The sequence below is a fragment of the Herpailurus yagouaroundi genome, unplaced genomic scaffold (genome assembly GCF_014898765.1).
Source record: "Herpailurus yagouaroundi ecotype Mexico unplaced genomic scaffold, PumYag 202, whole genome shotgun sequence".
Taxonomy (NCBI): domain Eukaryota; kingdom Metazoa; phylum Chordata; class Mammalia; order Carnivora; family Felidae; genus Herpailurus; species Herpailurus yagouaroundi.
Window position 1 is genome coordinate 9191746 of NW_024412433.1, and position 22569 is coordinate 9214314.

The 22569-nt window shown below is 43.9% G+C and overlaps 1 protein-coding gene across 18 annotated transcripts in view; it reads right to left on the reverse strand.

Moving 5' to 3' along the window:
* Nucleotides 1-22569, reverse strand: part of LOC121014459 (nuclear body protein SP140) — a 67267-nt gene that overhangs the window by 28019 nt on the left and 16679 nt on the right. For 15 of the 18 annotated variants that reach the window (XR_005783227.1, XM_040450747.1, XM_040450759.1 and 12 more), the window contains 6 exons: nt 13872-13955; nt 11332-11463; nt 9141-9224; nt 4923-5006; nt 4073-4156; nt 1237-1320 (listed from right to left, as the gene is read on the reverse strand). Coding sequence is in view for 17 of the 18 variants with exons in the window: in XM_040450747.1 (XP_040306681.1) it covers nt 1237-1320; nt 4073-4156; nt 4923-5006; nt 9141-9224; nt 11332-11463; nt 13872-13955 (552 nt within the window). In the remaining variant the exon portion in view is untranslated. The remainder of the gene's footprint in view (nt 1-1236; nt 1321-4072; nt 4157-4922; nt 5007-9140; nt 9225-11331; nt 11464-13871; nt 13956-22569) is intronic. The other 3 variants (XM_040450762.1, XM_040450760.1, XM_040450758.1) reach the window with 2 other exon arrangements.

Genomic DNA, 22569 nt, shown 5'->3' on the forward strand with positions numbered 1-22569 from the left:
GGGTGGGATGGGAGCAAGAGGAAATGGGACATTCATGTTCCCTTGAATGAGGGAGCAAACCCTGGAGAAGGAGTTTCTAGTTTCACAAAAGAAGCTGTTGGTTTCAATTTGGGAAGTGTCAGTTCCTGAAAGTCATCCAGATGGAGAAGACCTTGTGATAAATGCCTTCAGGTACATATATGGATGACCTTGGGATTCAGGTGTGCCTAGCAGGCATGCATTTGAGACTCATTCTGGTACCTGAGAGTAGCTGAGACTGACAGGGAGAGGGATATTGCTCTCCCAGTGTGCCGGGCACTACTCTCTTACTAGGGAGATTAAATCTGAAGACTCACTACTGAGATAGACCCCATTTGCTGGAAGATGCTCCTGTCTAGACTCAAACATCAGTGTTACAAGATCCCAGCTTCTTCCCTCCCTATACAGCAATTTTCACTCCTTATTGACTTTTAAATTATTTTGATATAACTCTCTACATAGTTCCTGTTGTGCTTCCGTCTGCATTATTATTATTTTGGTATTTACTTGCCAGATGATTATATAATGTCTCTAATTTTCATCTCCGTATCTCATCTCTTAGTGAGCTTATATCCTTTCCATGTTGCCTTTCGCTTTCTCCTTTTCTATCTCTGTTTCTCTGAGTATTATCTTTCTGGATGCCTGTAAAATTTCCATCATTTTATCTATTTTCCTCAGTCTCACAGATGCTTCCCCCCGAATTGACAAAAGTTCTTCCCTCTTGACATGGACCACAGCACCATATGGCTTTCTCTTAACAGCTCTATCCTAACAGTCTCCCAACAGACCTTCTACAGTGCAAACCTTGCAATCACTCACAAAACTTATTTCCATGTTCCTGGTACTTCCAGAAGTAGGCTGAAAACGATCTCATTGCCTCAGCTGCCAGAGCCTGCTGGTATTTGGATTTTCATGGGCGTTTAATAAAATCACCCAGGTCCTTCTGTTCTGGTACTGTAGCCTACCTTTGCTATATCCTGTCTCCCTTTGTTCTCCAGGCAGGAATACCCTCTCCGCTCAAGAGCTCTGCTCACTGTTATCCTTAGTCTCTCTCTCCCAGTTTTGAAAAAAGCAAAACAGAAAATGGACACGGGGCCATCTGCATGTATGTGAATATGAAGAAGAGAATGGTAGGATGGGCGAAAGGCAAGATTTTTCTTTGTGCTGATTAGAAAATAAAGATTTATTGAGGTGGTTGGGAATTTAAATCAGAATTACCTTCTCCCTCTTCTCCAGGTAGGCTGGGCATCTCCTCTGGTTTTCTTTCATTAGTCATTTGCAGAGCTCTAGAATCATAGGTCACTGTGGAGAAACAGGGACATGATGGACCATGGAGGGCAATGGGAGCAAACCTCAGCATGTCCGTGCCCACCAGGATGGGACAGTGAGCGCCTGCTCCATGCCACCCCTGGGAGGCTGTCTTGTTCTACTTTCTGCCATCTTGTTGCACTTCCTCTGTCCACTTCTCAGGGTCCTACCTGCATTTCTGTTTCCTAGTAGTGTATCTCTTCCATTGTCTGGACTCCTCCCCCATCTCTTGTTTTTCGCTCTTGTTTTTGTTTTTGTCTTTCAGTAATAATGCATCTCTTTTCTCCTATTACCCTTTTGAGCTTTCTTACTCTAGATGTCTTCAAGTCCAAGTGGTTGAGTCCATTCCCACGCTTTCTCTCCCCACCAATGTTAGTTTTTTCCTTAATGAAGGTAATGAGGGTCTTATGTTGGAACCAGTTTCACTCCTTTGGGGCTCACCTGTTAGGGCTCCTGGGGCTTCCTCTTCATGTTCCCTTTGTGCCCCCACCCTGACTTCCAGGTGGTTTCCCTATCACTGTCACCCTCAGTGACACACCCACTGCTGCCCACTCTTCCTTTTCTGTTTTGCCCTTGCAAAAACAACCAGTGTGCCTTTCTGTGCTTTCTTTCCCTGTCCACAAAACAGAGGTTACAACAGTTTGCCTGCCTGTGTCATAAGGTTTTACAAAGGTAAAAGGAAGCCTCTCACAGCCCAGTAATGTGACAGAGATTGTCAGAAACCTTGCACACTTTGTCTCCCACACTTTGTTTTCTCTCTCATTTTCACCCTTCCTGCATGTGTCTGCCTCTTGCATTTCTACTTCTGTATCTCACTTCTGGGATGTCTTGGCATTCCTCTTTGTCTTGGTTTGTTTCTTTCCCCAAGTCTATTCCCACCTCCCTTTTTTCTCCTCATGCCTTCCTGATGCTGTGCTTTATGTCTTCTCCCCATCTCTCATCTTGTTGCTTTCTAAGGATCAGAAAAGGCCTCTCTGAGACAGTATCTAATTTCCACATGATTTCACCAAATTAGTGAACAAGAAAACTGTCCAGAATAGTTCCAGTGTCCAAGCACAGGGCCAAGCATGTGCCAAAGCTCAGATAAGCAAGCGTTATCAGAAAATTAAAATCACTGAAAAAGCATTATGCAAATTTTTGAAGTAATTGCAGGGCAGGAGGAGTCATGGGAAGGAAAATTGACTTAATCTCTCTGACAACAAGAAGTTATTGGCTTAATGTAAGAAAGTAGGATAAATCAACCTGCATTTTCAGAGTCCTCTGGTTCACCTGGAGAGATTGGGTGTGATGGGAATATGACTGGGGCAAAGATTTGAGACTAAAGGCTGTTGCTCTGTCTCCAGAGAGAAGAGACATCTGACTGGAGCATTTGTGTTGGGTGTGGAGAGGAACGGATGGGCAAGAGACAAGTTTGAGGTAGAGCTGACTAACCTGGATGACTGATAGGCTGTGTGAGTTGAGGGAAGGGGATCAGTCACTGATGATCCCTAAGTTTCTGTCTGAAGAATGAAACAATGGTATTCCGTACTGAGATAGGGAACACTGGAAAAGAAGCAGATCTGGTGTCAAGAGAGAGGGCACGTGCAATTGTGGGTGTCTTGTATTGAGGTTCTTTGTAAAACTTCCAAATGGAGATGTCCTTCAGACATCATAAGACAAGCCTGGGCAAGACATAGGTGTTTGGGGATCATACGTTGTAGATGGGAGCAGACAAGGCTTCCTAGGGGGAGGTTCACTCTCTCTGAGAATATTACAGGTGCCATACTGGTAACTAGGGACATCATAACCTCAAAACACATTGCTAACATGTTCCACCCCTAGTTCCAGACTTGTTTCTGATCAGCTACTCTTCTCTCAATTCCTACAATGTCCCAAACTGTCTTCTATATCCTTTGTAAACAGTATTCACCTCTGCTGAATTTTCACTCATCTCCGGTAGCTTTTTCTCAATATATAATTTCTATGCCCCTCCTCACCTTTCTATTTCTTAGTGTTCCCTCCTGCCTCTGCATCTTTCTGTCTTAACATCATGTTCTCTACCTGTTTAAGATTATTGAGCTTCTCTCCTTTCTTCCATGGTGCTCATTTCCCTGCTTCTATCTGTTCTCTCTAGTTATTAACTCTGTTTCTAATTTTTCAACCTAAGAATTGAAACTGAAAACTTAAATTTCAGACTTTCTGCATATTTTGTCCACGTCATATTCCTTCTCCCACATTATCAATGTTCTGGACTGTGGCCATTGGCAAACAAGCAGAGATCCTTAATTTTGCAAGGTCCATTTCTAAACTCTTTCACATGAGTTCTCTGTATTGCAATTATACTCATTATGCTCATGTTCCTGGCACAACCTCAGGGAAAATAGGTTGAAAATGATCTCCCCTCACGATAACACATTCCAGCTTAGTTATCTTTAGACTTCATGTCTATTTAGGTAGGATTGTCAATCACTCTGGTCTGTCTTCATTTCACGATTCCATCTATATTTTTCACTCTCCGTCTCTTTGTCTATGTTCTACACCCAAGGAAACAGCAACCAATCTGAGATCATTCTTCACTGCTTGTATCTTTCAAAGGAAGCAACCAGAAGCTGGCCATTGTCTATGTTTACGTGAGTGTGGATGAATGGATGGGTGGATGGATGGATGGAAGGATGAGCAGGGAAGGGGATGAAAGAATAGGTGTTCCTCTGTATTGACAGGAAAATAAAGCTTTGATTAGACAATAACTTATCTAAATCCTAATTACCTTCTTCATCATAAGGTAGTAATCTGGGCATTTCTTCTGATTCTCCTCCTTCATCCCTTTGTAGAGCCACAAGTTCACAGGACGCTGAAGATAGAAACAGGAACATGATAGACAGTTGGCCTGGACTCTGCCTGACATGGCCAATGCTTAGAGAGCATCGGAGCTCTGATGCTCAGAGTGCAGGAGAATGGCTCCTCATGAAGAAAAGTATGTATGTACCGACCGAACTTGCTATGCCTTTTTTTAACACCTTGTTAGGCTCCTTCTCCTTCTCTATCCTTCCCTCTTCTCCCTCTAACTCTGTCCCCACTTGTTGCTGCATCATGAAGTAATGGATCTCTTTGACTATCATTTGCTCTCCCTGACTTTTGCCAACTGTTTGCATTTCTGTCCTTTTGTTCCTCCATGATGTTCTGTATCTCTTTGCTCCAATATCTCCTTATTTATTCTCTTAACTCACTTCCTCTATCTCTGCTATACATAGTTTTCATTAATCATATGCAATGCCTAGGAAGTAAGTTTAAGATTATCTCTCCCCTCCCAAATCCCAACCTGGAAGTATTTAGATTCCATGCACATTTAGATTAAATTGGGCCCACTTAGACAACTTCATTAGTGCCCCCAGTCTGCATTTTTATTATTCTATACATATTATTGTTATATTATATTATTATTCTACCTATATTTATCTATATCCATATATATCCCCCTTACCTCTCACACACCTGAGAAAAAAAACAGGGGCAGTAAAAGTGTGTATTTGTGTTTGGGAGAAGGAAAGGAAGTGTCCCTTGCATACAGACTGACAAACAAATTTAATGAAGTAATTGGCCATTTAAGTCATAATTACCTCCCCCATCACCTGGTAGCAGTTTGGGAATCTCTTCAAAATGGCCACCATTTGTCCACTGGAGAGTGCCATGCTCATAGGAAACTGAAGGGAAACACAGAAATGACCAACCACATATGATGATGAGGGAACAGATCTTAGCACACTGAATTCTGGTGTCAGGGCTCAGGTGAGCTTCTCCTTGGGAAAATAAAACCTCACCTAAGACGATCCACAGCCCTGCTCTGCCTCTTCTTCTGTTATCCTTCACATACCTTCTTTCTCCTTCTTGTCATTCAGTCACCACACACTATTGCTTCTATACCATGAAGGATTGGCCATCTCTGTGAATCCCTAGACTGCCCTACTGGTCTTTTTTCTTCTTCATGGCTCTTCATTGCTCTCTGTAAGTTTCTTTTGTGGCTCAGTTTTTCTTTTAATATCTCTTGCATCCCACATGGTAAGCCTCAATCCTACCAGCCCCTTCTCTTTTTCCCTGCTCCTATCACTGAAATATATTTGTTGGATGAGGATCTTCCTGCACTGGGTCCTGATCCACTCACCTGGGTAGCTGAACATCTCCTGCGTTCTCTGGTGTGAACTCTGCACTGGTGATGCTGGCCACCCTGACCCTCTGCCAGCCCCACATGACCATCACCACGGTCCCTCAACTTGCGTAACAAATTTCAGCACACACTGAAGTGCTTCTATTTATTTATCTATAAAATAGGAAGAAGCAACAGTGTGTCTAAATGCACAAGTTTTGTGGAGGTGAAATGACACATTGTTTGCCAAATTTCTTTGAAAAATCACAGTAACATAATAAAAACTATTTGTCAAAAATTATAATTTAGAGTTGAGAGCAGTTGATCTGAAGGACCATGTTTCTCCTGGGGTTTTCTCTAAACTTAGGCACAAAACACTGTTATCAATAAACAGAATAATACATAGTTTTTATACTCTAGAGAAGCTAAATGCTCAGTTGCTATCAATTCAAGCCTCTACTATGAATAGGTATGAAAGAAATTGCCCTTTCTTCAGCATATTTTTCCTAGAATGTGCACTTGGAAACATTTATGTGACTCATGGGATTCTAGAACACACTGGATCTTTTGACTGTGGCATGTGCTCAGAGTAAAACACATCAGGAAACACCAGCTCAAAATCCAGCCCCCTCACACCCTGCAGCCCAGAACTGGCAACCCCCTGCCCCCACCTTCCTCACTGGGCCCACATCTTGATGGGGAGCTCAAGGCTTCCTGTGGCTCTTCTTCATCACTGGTCTTCCAACAGGACTTGTGGCGTAGACTCTGGGTCTAAAGTTCTCTCTTGTCCAGCAAGAGAGTGGGACGCAGGATTAAAAGCTAGAGATGCCTAATGCCCAGGAAAAGACAAGAGCCCTGAATAAGGGTCCTTGCCCTGTTTTTATTAGGATCAGAAGGCTTACAAACATGGCAATGGACGTGCACAAAGAGACTATGAATCTGTGAATATTAACTTGAGGATGTGAGGGAAGTGGGGTCTTGAAGATATTTAGGGTTAGGGGTTTGGGTTAATACAAAACAAAATCCGGGTGCCGGGCAATTGGGTGGAAGGTTGTTTATAGCTGACATGAGGCACCACTTCTGTTTATCTTAGCTAGCCTAGGGGATGAAACAGGTAGGACACATGACTTCAGGGTTGACAAGGCACCTTTCTTTTGTTAATCATCTCTGCTCTGGGCAACTTCACCCTGCAACTGAAAGCAACACTCTATACCCCAATTTACCTGTTTACCTAACTTGATCCTTCCTGTGAAAGCAGTTTTCTGCTATAGTACTAAATTGGGGGTGCTTCCAACCTGAATATCTAATCTTGTTTATTTCATATACCTATGTTCTATATTGAAGCCTTTGTCCCTCCCTCTCTATACTGGGGCTTCTGCCCTACCTTCTCTATACTTATTTACCTAATCTTGTTTACCCAAACTTGGGTGTGAGCATCCTATGACTTTGTAATTCTTTATGCCTTGTTAACCCATTGGTGTAAGCCTAGGGGATTCCTAAACTTATTCCCAACAGCCTTGTTGTCCTCAGCAGATAGGAATGAAATCTCACAGACATCTCAATTTATGACCAAAGAGAACTCACAGCAAGAAAATAGCAAAAACCAAGTATGCTCCACTCCACAAAACAACAGCCCAGACCTGAGGTTGCCTTCCCTTCAGTAGCTTTCCCTGGAAACAGAGAATAATTCACTCATCATGGGAAAATCTTCCATTTCTTACCCATCGTTCTTTTTCTACTTCTTCTCTTTTCCATGTGATTCTGTCAATCTTACCATCTCTGCCTCTGTTCTGCTGCCATCTCTTGGAGCTTCTCTTTCTCTCATTGTGCTTCTCTCTTGTTCTCTGTTTCTGTGAATTTTTCCATTGTTTTCTCTGAAACTTCTATTCCTTTTCTACCCTTTGTCTCTTGGTTGCTCCTCTCGGTTGTCTAGCTTTCTCTAAAGAAAATCTTCCCTAGGGTGGTATGTTTGAAATAGGATTTACCCAGAGTGGAGAAGGGTAAATAGAGGACAGCAGAACATAAAGACCATCCTAAGTAAGGCATATGAAAAGGCTCAGATATGAAAGAGATATTTAACATTTAAAATTATTAGGGAAGAAAGTTTATTCTATCTTGAAGTAGTAATGTAGGAGGCAGGTGATGAGGATGGAGAAACAGGCAGGTGGCTCACTGTAGATGACCTTGGACCCCATTGAAAGAAACATTTATTTAATCCTTGGGGTATTTAAAAGTAAGAAATACTTCTTATTATTCCTTAGAAGGAAAGTAATACAATTTAATTTTTATTTTCAAATGCCCCATTTAGTTGAAGTGCAAATAATACATTAAATGGGCATAAGTTTGGAGGAAGGAGGTAGGCAGAAGTCTGCCTCTGAGAACAACAATAGTGACAGAGACATAGATTAGAGACTCTGCCCTGGGAATGTGATAGATGGACAGTGGACAGGTGGGAGATATTCCGAAGAAGAAATGACCATGTTGGAGCAGTAACAGGCATGTCATTGAGGGCAAGAGGAGTCTGGGGCAAACTGCTAGGTTTCCAACTTGAAAAAACACGGGTCAGCAGTGATCTATCATGAGGGAAAGAATGCTGAGGAATTGGCTCTAGCTTGAACAATGAAGAGCAAACAATGCTTTCAGTTCTAGAAGTGTCAAGTTTCAGGTTCTTGAGCGAATATCAGTGTAGGGATCTATCATGCCCCTGGTCTTCAGGTCCACGGATAAATGAGCTCTGAAGATAAGCTAGGGTGGAGGTTTGGTCTTGGGAATCACTGGAATGTTCAGGGAGAGGCTTATTCCAGTGTGACATTTTGTAAGTGTCACTTTGATAATTAGGGACAGTTTCATCTGGAAACTCGCAGCTAATGTCGTCAGCCCTTCTGTCCAAAGGTATTTCTATCCAGTGCTCTGGCCTCAAACCTGCAGCATCCCAACCTGTTCCTCTTCCCCCTTATCCTCTGTTTACCTTTCACCTAGTTTGCATCTACTCTCTTTCTCTGCATAAGTGCCTTTGCTTTTCCCTGGCTTTCTCCACTTCCTAGTACTTACTTTCCTCTCCATATTTCTCTTTCCTTATGTTTTCTCTCACTTTTTACCTCTGATCCTTGAGCCATATTTCAGTTTCTCTCTTTTCTACTATGTCTCTGCTTCCTCCCTGTCATTGCTGTTTCTTCCACTTTACCTTGACCTTCAGTCTATCTGTGCACTGGCATCCTCCAGGCTCCCCACTCTTGCTGTCTCAACCACTCCACTCTGGGGCTTTGACTACAGTATGGGGTTTACCCCACTGGTCAGCCCCAGGGGGGAGTTTTCCCACGTGGACAGGACATGGCATGCTACCTCCAAATTCCTCTCAGTTGGTCTCTTGAAGTGAACTGAAAATTATCCCCCTTCCCCACCCTGGAGTTTATGTTCCTTTTGGAAAATTGGATCTCTTTATGTAATTTGTTTTCTATTACCCCTAGCTACCTTTTCCACTTTCTCTTTCTATAATCTCCATCACCAAATACTGTCTCTACTGAGGAGCTTAGATTTCTCTGCCCATAGTCTCTGTCACATCTGTGGGCAGGTAAGGGCCAGTAGAAGCAGACACTAGAAGAGACCTGGGGTAGGAGACAAAATGCAGCCTTTGCTCCCATGAAGACAAGAAAATAAAGATTTAATACCAAATTGTAACATGAATAATAGTTACCTTGTCCCACGTATGACAGTAAGTTGAGTCTCTCTTCTGGCACACTGAAATTATTCATTCGGAGAAGTGAATGTTCACAGAACTCTGAAGAAGAGGACAAGAAAATGGCAGAATTTAGACAGTGACCGGAGAAGAGACCTCTGTGTGCTCAAGCTGAACTCTGATATTCAAGTTCCAAGGACCCCACCTGGGACTCAACAAAATCTTGCTTGCCTCTTTTTCATGCAGATGCACCTCACTTAAGTAAGTGCAAAAGAGCTGTGTAACCAACACCACAGTCAACATCTGGAACATTTCCACCATGCCAGAGAGTTCCCTTATGCTGATTTCCAGTCAGTTTCCACCCACTATAAGCAGCCATTGTTCTGATTTTTATCACCATTAAGAAGAACTTCCTTTCTGGAACTGTACTTATCTGTCCTGATGCTCATATAAAAAGGGTTACACAGTATGTATGCTTGTGACTGGCTTCTTTTGCTCAGTGTACGTTGGACTCATGAACAACACGGGTCTGAACTCCGTGGGTCCACTTGTATTTTCTTTCTTATGAATTGTAAATAAATTTTTTCTCTAGCTTACTTTATTATAAGAATACAGTATAGAATGCTTATAACATAAAAATGTGTGTTCACAGACCACTTATTTAGTGGAAAGGCATCCAGTCGACAGTAGCCTATTAGTAATTAAGTTTCTGAAGAGTCAAAAGTTATATGTGGATTTTCAACTGTGCAGGGGGCTGGAGCCCCTGCCCCCTGAGATGTTAAGGAGTCAACTATAATGTTTTAGGGATTCATCCAGGTTGTTTCATATACTAGTAGTTCATTCCTTTTTTTAAAAAAATGTTTATTTATTTTTGAGAGAGACAAGAGACAGAGTATAAGCAGGGGAGGGGCAGAGAGAGAGAGGGAGAGACACAGAATCTGAAGCAGGTTCCAGGCTCTGAGCTGTCAGCACAGAGCCCAAAGTGAGGCTTGAACTCATGGACTGCAAGATCATGACCCAAGCTGAAGTCGGATGCTTAACCGACTGAGCCACCCAGGTGCCCCTAGTTCATTTCTTTTTATTGCTAAATAGTATTCCACTCTGTAAATGTATCATAGTTAGTTTATTTATGGATGTTTCCATATTTTAGCTAGTAGGAATAAAGCTACTATAGGCATCCTTGTACAAATCTGTGTGTGAACATAAGTTTTCATTTCTCATGAGTAAGATACCTAGGAATCAAATGACTGAGTCACAGGTTAGATTTAACTTTATAAGGGACTGACAAATAGTCTTCCAACGTGATCATATCGCCTTACATTCTTAACAAAAATATGCATATGGAGTTCTAATCACTCCACTCTCTCACCAACGTGTTGTCAGTCTTTTTCATTTCAGCAATTTTCGGGAGTAAATGGTAACTTGTGTGTTCAAATTTGCATTTCCCTGATGATTAATGACATTGAACACTTTGTTTATATACTTACTGGCCATTTTCTATTGTTTGTAGTGAAGTTATCAGGTCAAATCTTCTGTCCATTTTTTGAATTAGTAGGTGTCTTATTATTTGTTCATAGGACTTCTTTATTCTGGGTACAATCTTTTGTCAGGTGTGTGTATTGCAAATACTTTCTCCCTCTCTCTGACTTGCTTCTGCCTTTTCTTAATGGTGTCATTAGAAAAGCACAAGTTTTTAATTTTGACGAAGTCTAGTTTGCCAAGTTTTTCTTTTGTAATCCATGTTTTTTTGTGTTCTATATAATTAATTTTTGCCTACCGTAAGCTTGCAAAGGTCCTTTCCTGTTTTTTCCTCTAGAAGTTTTATAGTTTTAGCCTTAACTTGTAAATTTGTGATCCAAGGTGAATTACTTTTTGTGCGTGGTGTGAAGTAGGAGTGGAGGTTTCTTTTTTCCATGGAACATCTCTAGATTTTCTCTTTTAGCTCTCTCTGCCTATGCTATTCCAGCATCCTACCCTCCCTGTCTCTCTGTGGTCTTTTCTTTCTTTGCTTTGCCACAGGAACCAGACACCCTTTTTTGGTAAATAAATGTCTCTTTTCCTCAGTCTCTGGTCTATGCCTCTGACCCACGCATGGCTCCTTGGAGCCTTCTTTCTAAACTATGAACACATGCCACAGCTTGTACCTCTGCCTGTATGTGCCATAGTTCACAGTCACCCGGGAAAATATTGGACTGCCAGTCAACCTTACCTATTTGTTCAAATTCTTGGGCACATTTATTTTCCATTTCCTCAGTTCTTACGGTGTCATTTGGGTCATGAGATGAATCTCCTTCCATTATGTTCATCTGTTGTCCATCACTGAGCTGCTCTGGGATTCCAGCTACAAGCAGGGCATCACCAAGATGACATCAGGAATGTTCAAGAATTTGTTTCCTTCCCCTCCATGATGAGCCTCTTTTACTCTTTTCTAATAACTATCACTGACCCTTCTACCATCCCATTCTCATTCCTACTAGCCTCAGTAGATGGATCTCTGGAATTATTTTTGACATGCTTTGTACTTTTTAATGTACTTTTTAGGCTTTTAGCAATTTTATTTCATTCAAAAGAATAACTGTATGTGGGGAAATAGGTTCTACTTACATAAATGGGTTAGAAAAAAACTTAGGGCGGAAAGCCACCACCACGGGGCAAAAACGCCTGAGGTTAGCTAGAGAGATATTGTAATGGGATCACAAGTACTTTCCATCTGATGCCAATACACTATTGTACTTTGATCACAAACTCCCCTTGCCTCCCAAACGCTTCGCTTCTTACATAGACAAGTTAACAATTACTGTCTGATTGTTTTCTCCTTCTTCATGTGTGTAACATCTTGTTTTCTTCTCGTTCACCACGTGGATAATATCTTGTGAGCTCAATAAATACGGAGACAAAACCTCTGCTCTGGGGTCTTGTCTCCTCCCAGACATTAGCCTCTCTTGTATTCAATTCTGCATCTGCTCTCTTGCTGGACAAGAGAGAACTGCAGACCCATAGTTTGTGACAACTGTGATTATTAAAATAGATCCAAGTTTTATATAAATGCATTAATACATTGGAAAAATATATACTGAGATATAAATACAAATGAAAGGATATATGTTAATGGTATTCTATAAGTCTGGTTATAGTCTGCGGTTTTTCTTACATTGATCATTTGCAAGGGGGGAAATCAACATTTAACAAATAAATAATTTTTGTAGGCATTTGGCTTGAGGATAGAGACCTTTTCTTGGTCTTAAACACTGTTTCACTTACTGCTACTCTAGTCTGAGAAATAACTTTCTCTTCAGTGGGCATCTGAGGAGACAAGTCTTCAAATTTGGAGCATTGTTAAATGTCCAGGTGTTGGAATCAGAAACACATTATAATAAATGCAGTAAGCATATAACAATTGCTTTGTGCCACAAATTATTATAAGTGCTTCATATCAATTAAATCATTAAATTCTCCAACAACCTTATTTTAGAATAGATTTATAGACATACAGATTTATAGCTCCAATTTATACATCGGAACACAGAAATTAAGTAACTCGCCCAAGTAAGCCAGAGGTAGAGCCAGAGGTGAAGCCCGGCAGCAAAGCCTCAGCGTGTTTGCCCTTGGCTGGCACGTAGGAGAGGGTTCGAGTCCTAGATCAGTCAGGTGACCTTGCACAAATCACTAACCATCCTCATGCCTCAGTTTCTTCTGGAAAATGGGAATAACAAAACCCTATGATAGGGTTGTTATGAGGAGTACTTGTAAAGGGAAAGCAGAGTTATAGTAACTTAGCAAGAAATCATAATTTTCAGTATTAATGGTGTATATATTATAATTTAACAATTAATTATTGTTAAGAATAGGAACAAAAGAATGATTAAAAAGCTGGAAACGGTGGCTATTGTTTACAAAAGTACATAGTTCAGAGACACCTGGGTGGCTCAGTTGGTTAAGTGTCTTGTCTGACTTTGGCTCAGGGCATGATTTCATGATTCATGAGTTCAAGCCCCACATTGGGCTCTCTGTTGCCAGTGAACAGCCTACTTCAGATCCTCGGTCTTTTTCTCTCTCTGCTACCCCCCTGCTCTCTCAATCTCGATCAAAAATAAACAAACATTAAAAACAATTTTTTAAGTATATAGTTCATATGTGAGGAATATTTTGCCTCATGGGAAGGGCTGACCTTATGCCTAGCGGTCTGAGAAAGGTCTGTATCACTACCGTTGTCACTGTGAAAGTGATTACTGCCATTAATTCTCTTTTCCCCTTTACACTATTTTCCATTTTTGTCTCTTTTCTACACAGCACCACTCCTTCCATGTTCTCTTCTGCACACAATTACAACCCTCCCTCTCCCTCTTTTCTTTTATTAGCAGAAGCATTTATAGCAGTTCCTTCTTGCCTTTCTCTTTGGACCTGTTACCTGGTGGCAGACCTTACCACTTCCCAGATCTACCGAATGTCTAACTCACAGTTAACCACTGTCAGCTCCTCCCCTTAATTCTGCCTCATGGTCACAGTAAGACCTGCTCTTGCGCGTTCCCGTTCCATATTCCGAGTGGTCTTATCTGCCTGGCAAAATGTTTGGATTCCACACCTGGTGGGTTGGTTGGGATCCCATATCGCCATCCACGGTCTGGCTCCCCATCTCTTTCTGTGCCCCTCCCCACGGTGCACCGTCCACCCGGAATCTCGGCCCCCTGATCTCTGCTCGCCTTTCTGCTCAGCAGATGAAAGAACAAGTCTCTATTGAGTCACAAGTACCTAGCTTATGGTGCACCTGGAAGTGGAGCATCTCCTTTGTCTCTTCTTCATCAATGGCTTCATAATGGAAGTTGTCATAAATCACTGGGAAGAGTAAGGAAAGGCAGTTAGAGCCCTCCGGCGGTGACCAGGTGCTTCCTCTCACAACTACACACCTGGCACAGCCCTGACTCTGGCAATTCAGCAGGAACCTCCTAGCCCTCAGGGAACCCTGGGCTTCAGTGGGTCTCACAGGACCAGGGACTGATGCTGCTCCTGGAATCCTACATCTGCTCTACATCAAGGTGTGCCTCACAGGACTTAAGAAAGGATGGATGATGGAAAAGTTGTAAATAGTTTTGCCTGACAAGAGACCAATGAAAGCTCATTAAAAATAAATAATATAGGGGCGCCTGGGTGGCTCGGTCGGTTAAGCGTCCGACTTCGGCTCAGGTCATGATCTCACGGTCCGTGGGTTCGAGCCCCGCGTCGGGCTCTGTGCTGACGGCTCAGAGCCTGGGGCCTGTTTCGGATTCTGTGTCTCCCTCTCTCCCTGCCCCTCCCCTGTTCATGCTCTGTCTCTCTCTGTCTCAAAAATAAATAAACGTTAAAAAAAATGTTTTAAATAAATAAATAATATATATGGAATGTGTTTTGTAAGTTTTACGTGCAACTAGGAAGAGAGAAGAAGCAGAGGCATTTCAGCCAGAGAAAAGTAGTTTATAGAGAAATAGACCTATATAAAAAAAGAAAGGATGGAGGTTTTAAAGAAAAGAAACAACAAAGCAAAGAAATGGGAGAAGAAAGAGAGAGAGAAAGAGACAAATAAAGAGACAGAGAGAGAGAAAGAGAAAGAAAGAAAGGAAGAAAGAAAGAAAGAAAGAAAGAAAGAAAGAAAGAAAGAGTAAATGAAGGAAAGGGAAGGGAAGAAGGGAGGGAGGAAGGGGATCTTAGATCAGGGAAAGAAGATGAGCTGGTTACAAAGAAACACAACAGTGAAGAGGAACTAGCATTTTCCTGGGGTGGGATGGGTGGGGAGAGATACAGGTAACAACAAGACACTCTGTAAGGCATGAACAAAAAGTGCATATTGTTTGAAAGGCACAACAGAAAGTGAATATCACAGCTGTATCCGTGACCCAGAAAGTGATCACACGAAATGCAGAAAACCAGCTCAGGGCACCTCTGCTTCGCAGCTGCATTTCAAGGTACCTCAGCAAAGACAGATGGAAAAGGAAGACTGACAAAACATGAGGGAAAAAGTCCAAGAAATAGAGAAAGATGCTGGCCAAGAAAGACAGCTCTCCAGAGCACACCTCCTGGAGGCAATACCCACTGCAGGGTCGGGGCAGTAGGGTGGGGGTGAAGGTAGAAAGGTTTTATTGGAACAACAGATGCTTCTGCCATCCCCAGGACATGTTGACTCCTTGTCCAGGCAAACTTCCTGGGTCACCTACTGGTACAGCTGCCATATTCTTGTCTGAAGGAGGACATGGGGGCAAATGCTGTGTGAGTCAGAGGTCTTGGGAACACAGAGGGGGGCCCAAGCACAGGTGTTTCTCTGCACATCGTACAGCCCTCCTACCAGTTTCTTGGCTTTGGGCTACTGACCTGCAGGTCCCTTGAACACCAGGGTCTAGGAGATGCCAGTAGTGGACCTCCCTGGGGGCAGGTGGACAGTGCTGCCGTGAGCCTCAGCACAGGGAGCCCCAAAAGCTAACACACGTGATGTGGGTGCTGAGGCCCAGGGAAGGGGATCCCCACAGTGCATGGAGAGGATTTGAGCCCCTGTGATGTGAGTAGTAACAGTAACTGCCATTCCTTCATAACCATGATCTGGGGCCATCCTGGTTACACATACAACGCTAACTTCAAATTTATGACCAGGTATTTGACTTCCTTTATTCCTTTTTCTGACTTGGATACATCATAGCATGGAAATGCGATCGCTTTTATTTTCAACAAGATACGGTTTTCACAAATCAGCACATCCCATTCTTTATATTGACTTCTTCTACTTTTTCTCTGCTTAAAAATCCTTCACTACCTCTTTACTTCCCAAATAATAAACTTCAAATCTCTTGGCACTGGGCGTTGGACCCTCAAAAATCCCCAACCAACTTCCCTTCTCAGAATTAGCTTCCAAACATTCCCTCCCAGGTGGTATTTTCAGCCACACCATTCTGTCAGTCCACTGTTTTGCTCATGCTCGGTGGCTTTCACAAGCTTCCCCTCCCCAAGCCTTGGGTATTTCCTGGGCTTCTCTTGTGACATCTCCACTGTTTGTCTGGAGAAGTCAGTTGGCACACAACTGCACCAAGTGACAAATTTTCTAAGACAAAGAAAATCTCTTAATCTTTGAACATGTCTACAAGTAACAGAGATGCTTCCTCCTTTCTTACAAAAGCATATACTTCATGCCTTCCCCCCCCACTCCCCCAAAAAAGTAGAGATTCAAATCCTATGTTTCAACAAATTCAGGTCCTGGCTGAGCAATTATTGTGGGGTTACTTGGTTAACATCTGTCACCCCCACTAATTGTAAGTTTCATGAGGACACGGGTCATGTGTATTTTCTTCACCACTGTACTCTCTGTGTCTGGCATGTAGCAGTCACTCAAGAAAAGCAACCATCAGGGGGATTACTTGAATGGCTCTTTTTGATTGAGTATACACTGCCAAGGGCACTATAAGAGACTGACTGTTGAGAACAATGCTTATCTGAGGAGTAAGGAAGGCCAGGGTACAGATGCCCATCTAAATGGCTGGTAGACACAGGTAGGCATCTGTCCTACATACAAAGAAAAGCCCTGAGAGGGGACAACACCAGTGTTGGGTTGTAGGAAGATGACTATGTTCTTGACTGTCAAGAGTCTGGTTGCACTGGCCGATGGTCAGATTGCCAACTGGCTCTGTTCCCATTTTGTTTCTCAGGCACCTGGGAGCTGTCTGGGACAGTTCCACTCCAGTTAGTACAGGTCTCACCATGTGGGGGTCTGGGTCTTTAGCTAACAAGGTAACATTTATAGTTGCCTGTGTTATCAGAGTAGCTGCGTAAAGAGGGGGTCCTGTGGACAAGCAGAGCCAGCAGGCTCTGGCCAGGCTGGGATTGGTATCATTGAGGGGGCAATGGGTTGCACTCAACATCTGGTCCAGGTGGGGATCTAAAGCAACTGGTCTGCCCGATTCAAGTGTTGGTAGAGGCCAATAGGTTGGGTCAGAGGTGACCCAACAGTCATGGGGGATATCAGGGCAGGTCGGATCAGGCAGCCCCCAGTAGCGTCTCATTTTTAATTTTCCCATCCAGTAAGTTCTCCTGTTTCTGTTACAGGGAGTAATCCTCCTGGCATCATAACATCTTCCTGGCATGTGGGGGTAAACAGTGGCACAGGGACATGGTGGTAGTATTATCTCATCCTTTAGGCCCGGAGGAGCAAGAGGGGGAGTAGGAACAGGGGGAGGAGCAACAGGGGAGGGAATACGAGCAGAGGGAGGGAGAGCAGGGTAACAGTCAGGGCAATCTGGGCCTGTAACATAAGGCTGTCCCTCCTGGAGGCAAAAGACAGCAGAAGATGCTTTGACATATCCCTCCAGTCAGGGAGGAAAGTTCCAAGAGGGGCAGTAGTAAGTGGAACAAGAACACGGTTGGTAAGATGGAAAGATCCCTTTTGAGAATGTTAGGAACGGGAATATACACAATGGGGATAGGAGACAAGGCTGATTCAGCATCAGTGGGAGTGATTCCACCCTGGGGGTATAAAGGCAGAAAACAAACATACAGAGAAGGACATCAATCACAACTCAGATCATATACATATACATACGTACACACACATATATACATACGTATACATCTAAGGAGAATAAGGCATCCTGACACTAGTAAGTAGAGGAAGGCTAACAAGGTTTGTGACTGAGGTGCCAATCTGAGGGACTAACTTGGGTAAGCCCCACAGCAAAGAGTATAACAACCAGTATGGAAAGAGAAATAGGTAGGGAATGACAATGAAATTCGAGAGACAACGATTTGCTGTAGTTCATTTAAGTCGCTTGGTGATTTCCTCAAGCTTCTGGTTACAGAAAGTTCTCAGGTGTTGGCTGCTGGCTGCTGATTATCCGCTGTCTTCTTAAGAATGATCTGTAGAGGATTGTTCTGGTTAGCATTCAAAGTGGTTGTCAGGTGACAGATGGGCTGCCTTTACTCAAGAATGGTGGATCCAGGCGGTTAGTCCTACAACCTTGATGGCTGTGGGCACGGTTAGCACAACTAAATTGGGTCCCTTCCAGGTAGGTTTGACTGGTCTCCTTTTCCAATCTTTTATCCAAACCTGATCCCCAGGTTTGCGAGGGTGTCCAGTTACTCCTAGGGAAATGGGTAATCCTGTCTGTCACCCATCTATGTATCTCAAATATAGTTTCCCTTAATCCTTGTACTTGTTTTTGTATTTCTAAATTCCCTAGCTCTGTCAGGTCGCCCTTGAATTTGACTAGTGAAGGGGGCTTTCCATATAGGATCTCGAATAGGGAGAATCCTGTTTTTGTCTGGGGTATACAACATGCTAGGAAAAGAGCTAGGGGTAGTATATCTGCTCAGGGCAAGTTAATTTCCTGACATAGTTTTGCCATGATTTACTTAAACTGTGATTTAAGGGTCCAGTTCAGATGGCCCACTTTCCCTGAACTCTGGAGCCAGTAGGCTGCATGTAAGCTCCATTGGATACCTAGGGTTTGGGCTGCTTGTTGCACCACCTTGGCCACGAAAGCTGGGACATTGTCTGAGCCTATGGTTAATGACATTCCATACCTGTACCAGAAGAAATTTGTATCCTCCACTGGGTCTTATTTTGGTAAAGTCTACCTCCAAATCTTCAAAGGGTGCCTGACCATAGTGTCGGATTCCCGTGGGCCCAGTAGGGGCTTGTTTGGTGTTATTTTGAGTGCTGAAGAGGAAGCATTGAGAGATGGAGGCACAGAGGGATGGGAGCTGAGCAAGTACATTGTAATAAGCTTTCAAGGGCAGTTTTTCCCAGGTGGGTGAGCTCACGCTGTTGGAGAACCACTTGGTGGGCTAGCTGCTCTGGTATAGACTCTTTGATCTGGAAGTATCCACCATCCTTCTTTTGTCTGGCTTCCTTTTTCCTGTTGTGCCCATTTTGTTTCTTGTATTGTGTGCCTTGGGGAAGTTGGCAGTTCCTGGACCAGCATGATTTTTGAGGGCGTTGTTTGTCTTTCTGCTGCTTGTTTAGCTGCGGCATCTGCCCATCGGTTACCTTCTGACACTGAGTCCTTTCCTCTTTGGTGTCCCTTGCAGTAGATGACTACTACCTCCCTTTGTTCCCAGACTGCTCTTAATAGTTTTAGGATTCTTTCCTGATTTTTTATTTCTCTTCCTCTTGCTACCAAAAGTCCTCTCTCCTTGTATAGAGCCCCATGTACGTGTAGAGTGGTGAAGGCACAGAGTGAGTCAGTGTATATGTTGGTCATTTGTCTTTACTGAGTTCTAGTGCTCTCATTAGGGCCCACAGTTCTGATGTTTGGGCTGATCTTTCTTGTGGAAGGACCTTTGCTTCTGTGAACCCAAAATCAGAGACTACTGCATAGCCAGCATATCTTTTGCCTTCACTCATGAAGCTGCTGCTGTCTGTGTATAGGATGAGGTCAGAGTTTCGTAAGGGCCTGTCTGATAGGTCAGGTTGACTAGAATGGTCCTCATCAAGTACCTCTAGGCAATCATGCTCTGGGGATCCCCGCTGCTGTGGGCCAGGAAGTGGCAAGATTTAGGGTTATTATGACTTCCAATCTTACTCATGGGTTTTCACATAGTAGTCCCTGATATTGTGTCATCCAAACATGAGTTAACCAGTGTTTCCCCCTGGCATCCGTCAGGGTAATAACTGAATGGGGAACCTCAATGTTTAGGTTTTGCCCCAATGTGAGTTTGTCTGCTTCCTTGATTGAAAGTGTGGTGGCTGCCAGTGCCCTCAAACAGGTGGCCATCCCGCTGCAACTGAGTCAATCTGTTTTGAAAGGTATGCCACTGGTCTCTGCCAGGTTCCAATTCCTGGGTTAGAACCCCCAGGGCCACCCGCATTGTTTTCATGCATGAACAGGTTGAAATCTCGTGATACATCTGGGAGTCCCAAGGCTAGTGCCTCTGTGAATTTCATTTTTATGTCTGTGAACACCTTTTCTTGATTAGGGCCCCAGAAAAGGGATCCCCTTTCTTCCCCCTTTAGTGTCTCGTATAGAGGTCTGGCCAACTCTGAGAACCCTGGCATCCATATCCGACAGAATCCTGCTGCTCCCAGAAACTCTCAGACGTGCCGGCAGGTAGTGGGAACTGGAATGGCACAGACTGCCTGTGTCCTTTTGGCTCCCAGCATCCATTTGCCTTGGGTAAGTTTGAAGCCCAAATATTTAACTTCCTGTTGGCAAATCTGTGCCTTTTTCATTGACATCCAGCATCCCACCTCTGGTAGTGGCTTGAGTAGGGCCCTGGTTCCCTCCCAGCATTGGGTCTGCGTGGGACTGGCTAGCAAGAAATCATCCACATATTGGAGGAGGACACATACTAGGTCCTGTCCTGGAAACCTGGCTAAGTCAGATGCCAGGCCCCACTGAGCAAGGTTGGTGGATTTTTGAATCCTTGAGGCAGTCTGGTCCAAGCGAATTGTTCCTTTGTTTCTGTGGCAGGGTTTTCCCACTCAAAGACAAATAGGGGTTGTCTATTAGGCTCTAGCTGGAGACAGAAGAAGGTGTCCTTTAAATCTCGACCTGTGAACTATCCTTCCTCAGAGGGTATGAGTCCTGGTAGAGTGTATGGGTTAGGAAACACTGAATGTAGCATTATGACTGCTTCATTAATGGCTCTTGGGTCCTGTACAGGGTGGTAATCATTTGTCCCAGGTTTTTTCACAGGCATCAGGGGAGTATTCCGTGGGGACTGGCATCCTTTTAGAAATCTCCATTTGTGGGGCGCCTGGGTGGCGCAGTCGGTTAAGCGTCCGACTTCAGCTAGGTCACGATCTCGCGGTCCGTGAGTTCGAGCCCCGCGTCAGGCTCTGGGCTGATGGCTCGGAGCCTGGAGCCTGTTTCCGATTCTGTGTCTCCCTCTCTCTCTGCCCCTCCCCCGTTCATGCTCTGTCTCTCTCTGTCCCAAAAATAAAATTAAAAAGTTGAAAAAAAATTAAAAAAAAAAAAAGAAATCTCCATTTGAGTAGCCTGTTTAAGTGTGTCTGGGTCCCCAGGTGTGCCTCCCATGGGGCCATATATTGGCATATTTTGACAGGTTGGGTCCCAGGCTTTAGGTCAATTAATATTGGGGGGTGGTTTTTTGCCAGACCAGGGAGGTTCTCTTCTGCCCAAACTGAAGGGAACTCAGCTTCTACCTCGGGGGCCACGGTTGGCTCACTGGGAGGAGAAATACGTAACCTCCATTCTTCTTCCTATGATATCGTCAAGGATAAAATCGTGGGTTGGGCCTTTTCATTTAGGCACAGTTGTGTCTTTTCATGTGAAGTGAAAGTATTTCTGCTCCCAGCTTGGCTAGGAAATCTCTACCTAACAGTGAGACCAAGCAGTTGGGTAAATACAAGAATTCATGCACTACTTGGTGACCCCTCAGCCAGCATCGTCAGGACCACAAAATGGCCTTCGGGTTTGCATCCCAGTAGCTCCTACGATGGTGACTTCTCAGGCCGACAGAGGTGCTACCTGTGTGTCATCACAGAGTGTTCAACCCCAGTGTCAACCATGAAGTCTATTTTCTGGCCGCCTACCTTCATTTTCACCATGGGCTCATGGGGGCCCAGTCGAATAGAGCCTGGTCTCTCCTAATCAGAGTCCATTCCTGCCTGTCTGATCAGGTCAGCCTTGGGTGGTTCTGGTTGGTAGCAGCTGAGTGGAGTGGAAGTTTTTGGTTTTCCCTTTTGGCCACCGGGGCATTCATTTTTCCAGCGTCCAAATTCTTTGTAGCAGGCACATTGATCCCATCCCGGGGGCACCCTTCGTTTTTGTTCTTGAATGCCTCGTGGGTGGGGTCCATTCCAGATGCGGTGGTCTTGCCAAGGCTGCGGCCGGGAGAACTGCCTTTTGTTTCATTCTTCAGTCTGCCTCCTTTCCGGCAGCTCAGTCCCAATTTACAAAAACTTTGTTGGCGATTTCCATCAGTTCAGTAGCATTCTTTTCCAGCAAATCCTTCCAACTTTTGGAGCTTCTGTCTAATGTCACTTTGGGCCTGTCCCACAAAGGCAGCATTGACCATGCACTGGTTTTCGGGGGCTTCTGGGTCGAACGAATATAAACTCTGAAGGCCTCACGTAATCTTTCCTAGAAGTAAGCTGGCTCTCTTCTGGGTTTTGTAGGACCTCAGATACCTTTGCCATGTTGGTGGGCTTTTTGGCCCCTGCTTTTACCCCTTGGAGGGAGGAGAGTCGGTATCTTTCTAATCTGGCCCTTCCGGCTTCTGTGTTTGGGTCCCAGCAGGGATACTCTTTGGGCATAGCCTCCTGTGCCCAAGCTTCAACTTCTAATTGTCCATCTGGTGCCTGAGTCTGGAGCCATTTTTTTTTTTTTTTTTTTGCTTTGGTGATGACTCATCGGTGCTCTTCCATGTTGAAAAGAGTGAGCAGAAGCTGCTTACAGTCAACCCAGGCAGGGCAGTGAATCTGGAATCTGGATTCTAGATCTCTCATCACCTATAGATTTTCAGAGCAGGGCAG